Raw genomic sequence first — 14,421 nt, 5'->3', positions numbered from 1 at the left:
GATAAGGTTCCCCACAGTAGGCTATTATACAAAATGCGGAGGAATGGGATTGTGGGAGACATAGCAGTTTGGATCAGTAATTGGCTTGCTGAAAGAAAACAGAGGGTTGTAGTTGATGGAACATGTTCATCTTGGTGTCCAGTTACTAGCGGCATACCGCAAGGGTCGGTGTGGGGTCCACTGCTGTTCGTCATTTTTATAAATGACCTGGATGAGGGCTTAGAAGAGTGGGTTAGTAATTTTGCGGACGACACGAAGGTCGGTGGAGTTGTGGATAGTGACCAAGGATGTAGTAGGTTGCAAAGAGATATAGATAGGATGCAGAGCTGGGCTGAGAGGTGGCAAATGGAGTTTAATGTGGATAAGTGTGAGGTGATACACTTTGGACGGAGTAATCGGAATGCAAAGTACTGGGCTAATGGTAAGATTCTTGGGAGTGCAGATGAGAAGAGAGATCTCGGTGTCCATGTACACAGATCCCTGAAAGTTGCCACCCAGATTGACAGAGTTGTTAAGAAGGCTTACAGGGTCTTGGCCTTTATTAAGAGAGGGACTGAGTTCTGGAACCAGGAGGTTATGCTGCAGCTGTACAAAGCTCTTGTATGGCCACACTTGGAGTACCGTGTACAATTCTGGTCACCACATTATAAGAAGGATGTGGAAGCTTTGGAAAGGGTGCAGAGGAGATTTACTAGGATGTTGCCTGGTATGGAAGGAATGTCTTACGAGGAAAGGCTAAGGTTGAGGTTGTTCTCGTTAGAGAGAAGGTTGAGATGTGACTTAATAAAGACATAAAAGATAATCAGGGAGAGCTTTTTTCCAAGTATGGGGACGGGAAATACGAGGGGACACAACTTTAAAGTGAGGGGAGTTAGGTATAAGACAGATGTCAGAGGTAGTTTCTTTACTCAGAGTAGTAAGGGTATGGAATGCTTTGCCTGCATCGGTAGTAGATTCGCCAAGTTTAAGTGCATTTAAGTCGACATTGGACAGGCATATGGACGTACATGGAATAGTGTAGGTGGGATAGGCTTCAGATTAGCATGACAGGGCGGCACAACATTGAGGGCTGAAGGGCCTGTACTGTGCTGTAATGTTCTATGTTCTATATGCTCCTATTTTCTATGTTTCTGTGATTGGCAGTGAGAGAAAGAATTTATAATCATGAATGTTACAGAAGACAGTTAGTTCCTAAAAGGGTATAATGACATCAAAATATAAGCTCCACCTATCAGGATATAAGGACAATTCCTGAAAGTGCTATACAGTTTTGCTTGTTACCAAAATGTGTGAGAAAATATTTCAGTTGTAGAAATGTGAACCTACTCTGAAGCTGAGTCTGATGTCTGAAGAGCCAATCTAGTATCAGATGCAATGAAACTGGCTTTTGTTGGCAATAAGACATAAACATGCTTACTGCCTATCACGATTGAATCCATCTTCTGGAGTGTGTGCATCCTTCCTCACATGATGTCAGTCGCTGAAATTGATGCCAGGAAGGAGGACTGGTGGCAGTGATACTTCCTAAAACTTCTCAGCCTCACCATTATAATAAATAACAGATCGCAGTACGAGATACCTTAATCACCAAGATTCAATAACAGTACAGGAAACCACTTCTTACTTGGTGCTTCTTGTTGATCACTTCTCTGACTTTAAAGATTCCAAGACACTCAGATTATAAAATATCTCAAACTTCTTGAAAATGTATGTCATAGCAGTGATCATTAATGGTTCATGATCAGAATATCAGAAGTACAAGCAAGAGTAGGCATTTCAGAGCCTTGAGCTTGATCCGCCATTCAATACGATTATGGCTGATCTCATCTCGGCCTCAACTGCACTTTCCTGCCTGCTCTCCAATACCCTTCAATCCGTCTGTATCTCTCCCTTAACATTACTCAATATTCCAGCACCCACTGCATTCAAGGGTAGTGAATTCCACAAATTCACAGCCCTTTGAGATCAGTAAGTTTTCCTCAACTTTTAAACCTGCTACCCCTTATCCGAAACAATGAACTCTCATCCTACATTTCTCCACAGGGGAAACATCCTATGTTTCGTCCATCAATCCCACTTGGGATCTTATAAATTAAATTAGATCTTCTCTCATACTTCTAAATTCCAGAGTATAGGCCTAAATTGCTTACTATCTTCATAAGACAAACCCCCTCACCTCTGGAATCAATCAAGTGAACCTCCTCTTTACTGCTTCTAATACAATTAAATCCCTTCTCAAGTAAAGGGATGAAAACTGTAAACAATACTGCAACTTACGATTGCAGCAACACTTCCCTACTTTCATACTCTATTCCTTTAGCAATAAATACCAAAGTTCCATTTGCCTTCCTTATTACCTGATCAAAGTGCATACTAACACCTTGATAAATGTCTGATTGATGTTTAATAGGCAGCACAAATAGAACTATGGCTGCTTGTGTGATAACTTCATATTTCTAAGGTGACACAAATTTCTTTGCAACAATACACTTAGGTACATCTACTCTCCATTCACATTGTTTTTCCCTCAATGCACATAATTTAATTCCAATCCTCCTCATTTGAATTTAGGAAAGACTAGGACATCAAAGTCTAGTGCTATTTTAACAGTGCCAGCACATATTGACAGCTTGCTCAACTTAGCTGATGGGTGAGTGCTAGAATTTGGTTTTGAGAAAGAATAAAAATGTTCCTCTCACTATCTTGGGTAGTAGTGCTGACGAAGGTTTGTAATTTATGTTGCAGATATGTTCTTCATATTGCTTTGGTTTCACATCACTGAGTCAATAACAGAGTCATAGAGATGCACAGCATGGAAATAGACCTGTCGGTTCAACGCATCCATGCCAACCAGATACCCTAGCCTAATCTCGTCCCACTTGCCAGCACTTGGCCCATATCCCACTAAACCATTCCTATTCATATACCCATCCAGATGTCTGTTATGTTGTAATTGTATTAACTTCCATCATTGGCAGCTCATTCCACCTTCTGCGTGAAAAAGTTGACCCTTAGGTCCCTTTTAAATCTTTCCATCTCACCTTAAACGTATGCCCTCTAGTTCTGGACTCCCTCACCCCAGGGAAAAGACCTTATCTATTTATCCTACTCATGTCCCTTATGATTTTATAAACCTCTATAAGGTCACTCCTCAGCCTCTGATGCTTCAGGGAAAACAGGCTCAGCCTATACTGCCTGACCCTACAGCTCAAATTCTCCAACCCTGGCAACATCCTTGTATATCTCTTCTGAAACCTTTCGGGTTTCAATTATTTTACTGAAATTGATTTCTGAAGCTTGGCAGTTCTAACAGAGTTTTAAAGTACAACACTTCAATTAACATGGATTTTGGCCAAATTATTTAGCAGTTTGAAATAATAGCAAAGGCAGCAAATACCATTAATCTAACAAAAACTTCAAATGGAAACTGAGAGAATTACATATTTATGCAAATTATGTATATATTTGCAAAAAAGTAAGAAAATAATTTGTCGATGACAGAGTAAATTAAAGTAATGCTGAGTGCCGGTTTGCAGCTGATTTGTTTTACCAACATTTGAGTTTGATGGTGGTGTGGGCTATTCAGCCCTTCAAGCCTGTTCCATCATTGAGTAAACCGTCAAACAGATCTGGTAGCTTTGATTCAGAATTATATTGTAATGCACAATCATCACATCCAGATTCTTTGTAGATGTTTAGGAGTGTTTCAAAGACTGTGACTGACAACAAACACAGTGCTGCAGCAGGTAACAGCACTTTGTCCTACTCATTCTCACTTCACTGAAGTCAGAATTTATGTCAAAACAGTTCAAGTAATAAAACTAAAGCATTTCTGGATATATTGATCTGCCCATTTCTTTTATTCATCCATTTTTCACTGCCTGTCACTGAGAAGTTTTCTTCAAATTTGCAACATCTCAACACTAAGTTACAAACCCAGGCAGCAAATAAAACCAAAACTGTAAAAGAGTGGAGCTCTGCAACTCTAAACTCTCGAGTACATCTGCAGAAATCATGCTGCAACTGTTAAAGACCGAAAGCATAAAGGTAACCAGACAGAACTAAATCAAAGTCCTTCCCTTATACAGGGCCAGCATCTTTTTTTTTTAATCAATCAATCATGTACACACTCTATCATATCATACTTTCAGGTACTAGATTAATGGGTTAACATAGTAAATCAGGTGGAGAGCACTGGTTAGTTCCTCTCTTCTATCTTCAGAAGTGACAGCACAGGGATGTTCAATATCCAAAGTGGGTAATTATATTACAATTACATGTTTGCCATAGCAAAACACATTCCTAAAATCCCTACAGTATGGAATCAGGCCCTTCAGCCCAACAAGTCCATGCTGACCTTTCAAAGAGTATTCTGCCCAAACCCATCCCCCAACCCAATTACTCTAAATTTACCACTAACTAACACATCCCTGAACACTATGGGCAGTTTAGCATGGCCAATTCATCTAAGCTGCACAACTTTGGACTGTGGGAAGAAACCGGAGTACCTGGAGGAAACACACGCAGACAACAGAGAGAATGTGCAAACTCACATAGACAGTTGTCCAAGACTGGAATCGAACCCGGGTCCCTGGTGCTGTGAGGTAGCAGTGCTAACCACTGGGGCACCATGCTACCCAACCATGCCTCCCCCACGTTGTTTGTCTTTAATTCACTATCAATGTTCAATGCTTGCAGACCAATGAGGGCCCAGTGTCCAAAACTGCTATTGTACAAGACAACAGTGGGTTAGGGATTAAATTTAAAATCAGGCAAATGATTGGATTTAAAGACAGAAAGTGGTGGAGAAACTCAACAGTTCTGGCAGCATCAATGGAGAAAGAACAGAATTAACTTTTAAGTCCGATGTGACTCTTTTTCAGGACTTCTTAAAGTTACTGCACCAAGTTGAAAATTTCCTTTCTTTCTCCAGCAGCCAATAAGGCAGTCAATTGAGGTTCCAATGCAGAAGGCACTCAAGGCTTGCTGTCCTATATTCATCCCTTTTCCCAGGTCTCGTTGCTTTCCTGGTACAAACAAAAGTATTACCAGGAATCCTGAACCATATTGAAGTTACTGTTAGATGTTTAATATAGGTGGGTACAATGGTAATTTCACTGCAGTTCTGTGGAATTCTTATATAGCCAAAGAGTGGAAATTTATTCCTTCAAATTGAATAATCAAACAAATAGACTTACTTAAATTTGGATTGTGATTAGTCACAAAGAGAGTGCTTGAAGTGGTGTCCTGTAGTCAGCATAATATATATTTTGCCTCACATAATTAACTGAGTAGTCCGGAGCACTGTGGGTCTCAGTCTAATCTGTAACAAGTACTCTTAGGGGTTTGTGGAAAATGCCCTGCTTAAATTAGAGTATAAATTAGTGGGAATGAGGTGCAGTTACCCAAAGACTAGAGGACTAGTGTGCGAGAAAACTGTAGCACCCAGCGGAAACCCACAGACACGGGGCGAACTTATAAATTCCACATAGTCATCCGAAGATAGAATTGAACCCAGGTCTAGGGTACTGTAAAGCAACACTGAGCCACCATGCCGCCCATTTACTTATCCATTCACTTGGATTGTTAGCAGCAATGCCAGGTTTTTATTCTTTAGCTAAAATGTTGACTTACCAGGAAGCTAGAAATTGAGTCTGGAACTTCATGGTCTATGTATTTAGCTGAATATTTCACTGTAAAAAAAAGGATGCTCTGCAATCAGACAGCTTTGCCACTACCACTTCAGATCGGTCTTTCAGAACAAACAATTCCTGTTATGTCAAAAATGTACTTTTTGGTGGTGTTGAATTTTTGATTTGCATTTTGTATGACTAAAGGCAGTCAAATGTTATGCAAATTGCTTGTCATTAAATTTACCATGTGCTTAGCGCAGACATACTGAGTTCATGTCAATCATAACGATCCTGGCCATTATCAAAGATTAGCTATTCAAACAATATCACTATGAATATTCATCCTTCTCAATTTAGATGAAGTCATCTATTTTTTTCAGCGTAATTTCAAGAGGATTTGAATCACTTTTCTATAAGTAAGCATGCCTGCAGTGATGAAGCTCCAGTCACTTTGAGAAAGATCAAAGAATTAGTACCTGTCTGGCAATTGTGGATTTGATTGGCAACTGTGAAGAAGTGAAACAGAGAGGCAGAAGCTAGGAAATTATAGACCTGTAAATTGTGGGAAGATATAAGATAGAGTGAGTAGCACTTAATGAAAGAACTTAAAGAGTAGGCGAAACTAGATTTGTAGTGGCGAGGTCATGTCTAACAAACCAAAATGAATTTAAGGAAACGACACAAATAGTAGATAAGGAGATGCCAGTGGATATAAGTTATACCAACATCTATAAGGAATTTAGAAACGTTGGTATAACAGACATAATGAAAATTAAAGCTCAAGGGATTGAAAACGAATTATTTGTGAGGTTTGAGAATGGGTTAGGGGATCAAAGTAGGGATAAATAGTATTTACTGGATTTGGTAAAATAATTAATGTTATTCCTCATTGATCAGCAACAGGTCAATGTTTCTCTAAGCTACACAGCTGTGTGCATGCGTGCAATCACTCCTCCATTCTACACACGGTGAGTGGCATGCTGACATGGACCACAGCATTGACTTGCAGCTCCAGAAGTTGCTGCCACTCAGAAGAGAAGGAAATTTAGGGGGAACGCGGACAATAGGGCCTCAACTATTCATTATTACTTTGGTAACATAACGGAGAGTCATATTGGTAAGATTGCCGATGACACAAAGATTTGTGGCATTGTAAGTAGCATAAGTACATAACAATATGTGAAATTGGAGCAGGAAGAGACTTTTTCTTTCTAGATTATTCTGTCATTCATCCTGATCGTGGCTGATCTGTTACCTGAAACTGCACCTTCCCACATTATTCCACATCATTTAATAACTCATACTCAACAACTGAACATATACAATCCTCTAGGGCAAAGAATTCCAAGGAAGCACAACCCTTTGAATGAAGAAATTTCTCCTTGTATTACGGAAAAGACAGATGTGTTGTTGAAGTTTTTTTGTATTGCACTCATTGGGACAAATGTTAGAATGCTAAATTTCAAATGGGACATCAATTTAGAATGCATAAAATGAGAGATCTTTTTCTAATGAAATCAAAATTAATGGTCCATTTGAAATGAAAGGAACAAGACTGCCACAGCATGACATTTTCTCCCCCAACTCCAACAATACTCAACTCTTGTTCTATGAAAGCGAAATTGCTCAGTCCTAAATGACTGACACCTTATTCTGAGACTGGAATCTCTGTTCGCAATTTTTCTGCATTGTGGATGAAAGCATAAAATTACAAAAAGGCATTGATAGATTAAGTGAGTGGGTAAAGGATTTTACTCTTAGGTACATTGGAGTTCATCCATTTTGGTCCAAAGGATAGCATGGTATCATAGAATCATACAGTCCAGGAGAGGTCCTCTGGTTCATCAAGCTTGTACCATCAGAAAAATTACTCTAAACTAATATTAGTCCCACTTTCCAGCACTTGGCTCATAGCCTTGTATTTCATTAACAGTGACAAGCTAACAACAATTGACATACACGTGTACAGTTGGTAAAATGCAGTAGATTTTAATAAAATCTAGTAAATCCTAGCAGATACAAAAAAAATTAACAAGATTAATATCATTTAACTAGAAGACTACAGTGCAAAAGGGAAGAGGTTTTATTATAATCGCATAAATCCTGGTTAGATCACAGCAGGAGTAAGAGTACAACATTCTAGACAATGCACCTCAGAAAATAATATTCTGTCCTTGGAAGGAGTGTAATACTGGAATATTAACAGTCCTCCAAGGATTAAATTATGCAGAGAGATTATATAAACTAGATGAGTTATTCCCCAAAATACCAAAGGTTAAGAAATTATTTGATTAATGAATTCAGGATTTTGAAAGGAACAGATAGGATACAAAGGAGGAAACTTCTTTCTGTTGTGTTGAAGTGTCCAAGGCAAGAGTACATAATTTTAACTTAGAGCCAATCCATTCAGAAAAGAATTTAGGAAATACTTGTGTGTGCAAAGGATGATAGGATTGTGGAACATTCTCAATAAGAAACAGAAGTAGCTAGATCAATTAATTACTTTGAATCTGAGATCTAAATATTTCTACTACACAATGTACCAAAATATATGGAGCTAAGAAGTTAAGATAGAGATCAGCTATGATCTCATTGAAAAGGGGGACAGTTTTGAGCAGATGAGCAGCTCAATTTCTGTCCCATAGACATTCAAGAGTGTGATGGGATCATAGATTGGGTGTGGTACCCTTCAATGATAAGTTTAGTGGGCAGGGATCTCTCACCACATCTTTATCTGGGTTTTATGCATTGTTAAATAAATCATCTACACTCAGCATGTCAGTCTTGTGGGTCGACCGCTCAATTTTGTTAGCCTTCCACGTCAGGCGAGAAGGATGTTAGGTCAGGTTTGAAGCCATTCTGTCAAATCTCTGTCTAGTCTGTTGGGAAAGAAAGTGAGTACTCTTTCTGTGGAGAAAAGTAATTTACATTTAATTCTTCACTATTAATTTCATTGAGCTAAAACTGTTTAATTTATATTGCATGAAGTTTGCATGCCAGTTTACGTGAGTTCAGGGTACGTAATGGAGAGCAATGCTGAACCTAAGAAAAATAAAATAAAACAAGAAAATATCTATATAACAATTGTCACATTTTTCAGTAAATTGCTACAACCTTTTTTTAACCTAGAGTTCATACTGCAAAACTGAAACAAATTATTTGCATCATACTTGCATGATAAAACCACATCTTCAATTTTTTTTTTAAGCGCTTCAATCTAAACTCATTTGTCCCAGCAATGTAATAAATATTAACTTGAATTATGTAATGAACAGAAGTAGAACGTCACTTGCCATCAGCTTTGAATCAAGTTGCCCACAAATGTCTAACCATCTCTGTGGTGTTGCTTTCCCTTTTTCCTGGGAGTAGTTAAAATCTAGCATGAAGGCATAGTGATCTGTTGGTGCGCAGCAGTAATTTTAGCAAGCAGCTGAGTAGGCAATCACATTGAAACATAGCAAACCAGGTAGTTGCACTTGCACAATTTTTCCAATATCAAAGTAACTAATTATGATTAGATTAAGATAGAAGACAAAACAAAGATAAAATAATTTTAAAAAAAACAAGGAGACTGCTTGCCTAACAGAGAAATTTTACATTAATATATGTTTCTCAAAGCAAGAAAGTATGTTTCACAGAAATATTGGAATTAGTCCTCCATTAGAAATCCAGTTACAATTCATTCAATAAATTCATCTTTTTCCAGCATTCTTACAGTAAAACAAATAGAGTGAAGTGGTAATTCTTATCAATTTAAGTGATTTCTTATTGATTGCAGTTTGGAGGGTGCCTGCATTGCATATCTTTTAGAGAAGAATAGATTAATCAATAGCAACTTTTGAATTTCTCTTTCACTCCACAAAAATGGGAACTTCAAATGTGCGGTCAGTTTCAGTCAAATAATAATGGTGAATGTTTACAATTTCAGAACATACCTTGGTCAATATCTGTTCATAAAAATAAACAACAACTGCTGTTGCTGTTAAATTTCAAGAGTTAATAAAGATGGGACTAAATAATCCCTACATATTTACCACTGTCTTGAAGAAAGAACACAAAGACATTCCTTACATTCAGAAAAATGCTCAATACTGATTAAAAACATAATTTACATTATAGTCTGAATGTCTATGACTCAAGTTGAGTGAAAACATTTAATTCATTACTGTTGTCATTAATGAGTCTATTATTGTACTTTGCGAGAATTACTGTGCTGACCTAATAAATAAAATCAGTATTGAATTTTGTAATGGCAATACACAAGTAAAATGAATTTTGAACAATGCACAAATTGGCAGGCAATAAGTACATAATACAATAAAAATTGTTACTTTCAAAGCAATTTTCTACAAAAGGATGGAGTAAAATATCTTACCTATTATGCCTTTTCCTTCTGTATCATTACTTGAGAGACTTACAAGGGTAACACCACCAATGCTAAAAGAACAAACAGAAAAATGTACCAATTTTTCTTACAAGGAATTACTCCTTTAAGGATGAGATTACAGCTGTAATGTATGACAAATAGAGCAAATATTTTTATTGAGGAAAAGGCAGCATCTATAACCAAAATCCTACAGTTTAGCAGAAATGTTAATATTTGTTCAAATTTTAGTGATACATACCTTAAAATTACTGCTAATAATTTGGATAACGTAAACCTGTCTCCACTGTTGCTAGGAAACATTGCAGCTAGAAGTAAAGTGAAAAGACCTGTCCAAGAAAAAAATTCAAAATGACAAGCAAATTATTTTAAAAATGTAAAATGCTGTAAATGTGTACATAAATTTCCTGAGACAGTATTTCAACAGAATCAATTATTATTACATTAAAAAGTTCAACATGTCTGACTAGAACCCAAAATATTTTTTATGAAAGTCAACTGGAGAATTACAATTGCAGTTGAACACACAATTAATATTGCCTTCCTTTTTTCTCTCACACACACACACACACACACACACAAGCTAGTCATTCAGGGCCACACAAGCATGTGGAAACCAGGAAGGAAGTGGTTAGAAGTGCAGAATGTTAACAATGTGTGAAGAACTTTCATATAACTCACTTTATTTTACAAGCGTCTTAAAAGATATATCCACAGACGAAAAAATGAGTTAACAGCTCAACTTATTTGGTAGCAGGAATTAACACAGATGACAAATGTGTATAGGCTCTATAATATTGAAATTAAGTCAAAAATATTATATTTTCAGAAGAATTTTTAAATAATTCACATCTCACTAACGAACTGTCTTTAACCATTTAACCTTAGCACTCTAAATTTATACATTTAATATTTGCACTATTTACTGATATGTTTTTATGGCCAATTACCAACTTTGTCAGGTAGCTGAAACTGAACGCTAGATGGCATTGTTAGAAGTCTTTTTTTAAAGCAGTAATCCAAGCAAAAAAAACTTCTACTGAGAACATTTCTTACTAAATTCTTCGAGATATTTTTAACTATACCAATCTGTATCAGCAGGGTATTTAAAATAAAAACAATTGATTCCCCATGCTAGATAGATTCAGTGATTTTTTTTGGAGCAATTATGTTTTGTTACCGTACCACGGATAACAGTTCCATCACGAGGTGGGCAGGAACTTGAACCTGAATTTTACAAAGGAGTTCCACAGGATGCCAAAAACATTTTTTTTTTCACAAATTCAGTTTAAACAAAACAGTACAGTAACAATTGTTAACAGTTATGATGATAATTACTAAGGAAATAATGTGATTAAGAAATAAGAAGATATGCCGTTCCATTATTTTAAAAGAGCGAAACAGAAACTGGATAACTACAAATACATCAGTTACTAAAAACTGTAGTTGAGAATGATTAAATGTTGGAAAAGTATGAGCTGATCAAAGACGTGTCAGCATGCATTTTTGAAATTTGACTTATTTGTGTTTTGAGATGGTAATTAATATGTTTTCTGAATTTAGAAGTAAACTTAAAGTGCAGACTCAGCTGCCTGAACGGAAAGGCTGGGAGTTCAGCTGTTCCAAAATACATACATGTCACAAATGGTTGTTAAATGAATATCTGAGGTTTGGTTGCGGTTTTGACAATAATTCAAATTTAACCAAATTTATGCCCAGGATACTAAAACCCAATCGAGTTTGAATTTATCATTTTGACAACATCAGACGAATGACGGTACAATGTTGGGGGGGTATTAAAAAACTGAGCATTTTGAAAACTGGTCAGAGAGTCAGCAATTACCATCGATAGGCCAAGCAACTATCATAGAGCGAACTGCCCATCTAATATTTTGCTCTCAAAAAAATTAGAAAACACGCTCTATCAAGGGTATCTTTTCATGCAAAACATACTCGCAGTAAAACAAAAGTAGACAACCCAGGGAGATCATCAGCCAGAAGATTGAGTGGAGAAGACAGAGAGAGTATGGTCTTGAGAAAAGCTAATGTAATGTTTGATAATTCTGTTATTGGAACAGTATATATTTTATAGAGCTTGTGTCAGGTAGTAAGTAGTTAAGAAAAGGAGAGCTGGGATTTGTGAATAGTTTTTATTTAATGTTCAGTATTAGAGTTAGGAAAATAAATTGTTATTTTTCTTTAAATAGTGAAAGCTAGGTGTTCTCTGTCACTCACAGTGAGGTGAACTTTTTTGGGAGTTTGGTTTTAATTAACAGAGGGGTTCAACTTCCGTGTTGTAATATGCCTCTTTGGATTGTGGAACCAAACTCAAATCGGGACACAGGGATAAAATAAAGGTTCTCTGGAATTACAGGATGTGGAGAGTCATGGCCCTCAGGAATATGTATTGGGGCCCTAGCATTTCAACATATATGAATGTCTTTGGTAAGAGTCTCACAGTTTTCAGATGACTAAGTTAAGGGGAAGAGCACATTGTGAAGTAGGATAGAACTTTTATTGACAGACGAAGCAATTTTTTGACTACAATTTCAATTGTCAGAGCATTCGATCTTCCAATCGTTGTTGCTAAAGCTAACAAGTTCAAAACCAGTTTCTGGCCTTCCCAGAAAATTAGGCTCAGATGCAGGGTGACAGCTCATTTTCTCAGAGAAATTCCTTCCAATTAAAGGAGCCATGGCATGCATGAAAAAAAAAACCTGGGAATGGTGGATGTCAGCTCTCCCACTCTTACTTGGGATAATCTAAAGTGGTACAGCCTGACAAACTCACCTACGAGCAAGAGACAGAGAATACTTTCATTATCAAGCAGGCCGCATTGGAAATGGTCAAGGATGTGACAGCAGTAGTGCAGCCAATCTAATAATGACCAGGAAAATCCAGAAACAAGAAAGTCTGATGAAAGGCCATTGATCTTAAACATTAAATTTGATTTTCTCCTCCACAAATACAGTATTGTTTGTTTGTTAGCAAATTCTGTTTTTAACTTCAGATGGTCATTATAGGCAGGAGTGGTCCTACATTGCTGGGTGCCAGCGACAACCACTCCTTGGCTATTGGCAATGCATACTCACCTGGTCCAGTGGGATGCATACTGTGGAAGATATCAGGGACAATCATGAGAACCAGAGCCTCATCAAGCACTTACGTGAGCATATGAACGGATAAATGCTCTGATGATGGTTCATCTCAAAGGGAGAACTTAGGACCGGGGGCATAGTCTAAGGATAAAGAGTCACCAATTTAAGATTGAGGTGAGGGTTTCCTTTTTCAGAGGGTTGAGTGTCTTTGGAATTCCTTACTACAGAGAGTTGTAGGAGCAGAGTCCTTGCGAATATTGAAGACTGAGATACATCAGTAGGGAATTCAAGGGTTATGGAGAAAGGGCAGCCAAGTGAACTTGAAGAGTGTTTGATCAACCATGATCCTACTGAATGTGGAGCAAGCTCTGGGATCTGAATAGCCTACTCTTGGTCCTATTCTGATGGTCATATAACTGGCTTTCTGCACATTGACCCTGCATTGGGATCTCATCTAGTTCCAACTGCATTTCAATGGGCATCCTCACTTTCCTATGGAGGGACTTGTGGGTGCGGAGGGGGCATCTTAAGGTGTTGATGATGTTACTCCTGCTGTAGCATATTGTAGTAAGCCCCTTGCTCTAGACCCTCGGTGGAGGAAATGGCATAGCTCCAAAAGTGCAGCTGAGGATAGGTAAAGTTCTGGTCAAAAAAAAAATGCCTTGCAGAGAATTGGTATTCAAAAAGCAAGAAGTAACAGCACACTGTGACAGAGGGGGTGCTTTGCATAGAAGTTGCTCAGCCTGAATACATCTGCAACTCTTTTGTGTAACTGGTCAAAGCTTTCACAACTACTCAGTTTTATTTCATGGCATACTCTTATCTTCTAATCGCTGTTAGAGATTCAGTGTGAAACTGCTCCCATGTTGGGAAGGGTGGATTCCATTAGAAAAATCCCTCAAATGATTTCAATTGTCTTCACATCTTGTCTATGGCAGTTCCTGTCTTTTCTGGAAAACTATCCCTGGGAAAAAAAAACAGCCAGAAGTAGGAACATGTAGGGCTGGTTTGTCAACATTATTTTGTGTCTGGTTTTCTTGGCCTACTCCTTCATCATTTCCAATTGCTTGAGAAAATTTCCCTCGCTAACTCTGTTCCCCTGCTTCAGACACAGCTAGAGCTCCTAATATTTCCAACATCTTCTGATTTTATTTTAAATAAGACAAGTACGAAATGTACTTAAAATTGTCAACAAAGTACTAGTATTATCTCAAGGAGTTAGAATTCAAAAGTGAGGAAGGTGATGCTTCATATTTACAATCTTGGTAAGACCCCAAGTAGAGTAAAGCATTCCGCGTTGGGAAAC

At 37.6% G+C, this 14,421-nt stretch overlaps 1 protein-coding gene across 8 annotated transcripts in view; it reads right to left on the bottom strand.

Moving 5' to 3' along the window:
* LOC122551689 (solute carrier family 35 member F5-like) overlaps nucleotides 1-14,421 on the bottom strand; it is a 107,678-nt gene that overhangs the window by 67,156 nt on the left and 26,101 nt on the right. For all 8 annotated transcript variants that reach the window (XM_043694011.1, XM_043694016.1, XM_043694014.1 and 5 more), the window contains 2 exons: nucleotides 10,259-10,346; nucleotides 10,009-10,070 (listed from right to left, as the gene is read on the bottom strand). In XM_043694011.1, the coding sequence (XP_043549946.1) occupies nucleotides 10,009-10,070; nucleotides 10,259-10,346 (150 nt within the window). The remainder of the gene's footprint in view (nucleotides 1-10,008; nucleotides 10,071-10,258; nucleotides 10,347-14,421) is intronic.

The sequence above is a fragment of the Chiloscyllium plagiosum genome, chromosome 7, assembly GCF_004010195.1.
Source record: "Chiloscyllium plagiosum isolate BGI_BamShark_2017 chromosome 7, ASM401019v2, whole genome shotgun sequence".
In the NCBI taxonomy this organism is placed as follows: Eukaryota; Metazoa; Chordata; class Chondrichthyes; order Orectolobiformes; family Hemiscylliidae; genus Chiloscyllium; species Chiloscyllium plagiosum.
The sequence above is the reverse complement of the archived record's forward strand: the minus strand, read 5'-3'. Positions and strand labels throughout refer to the sequence as shown.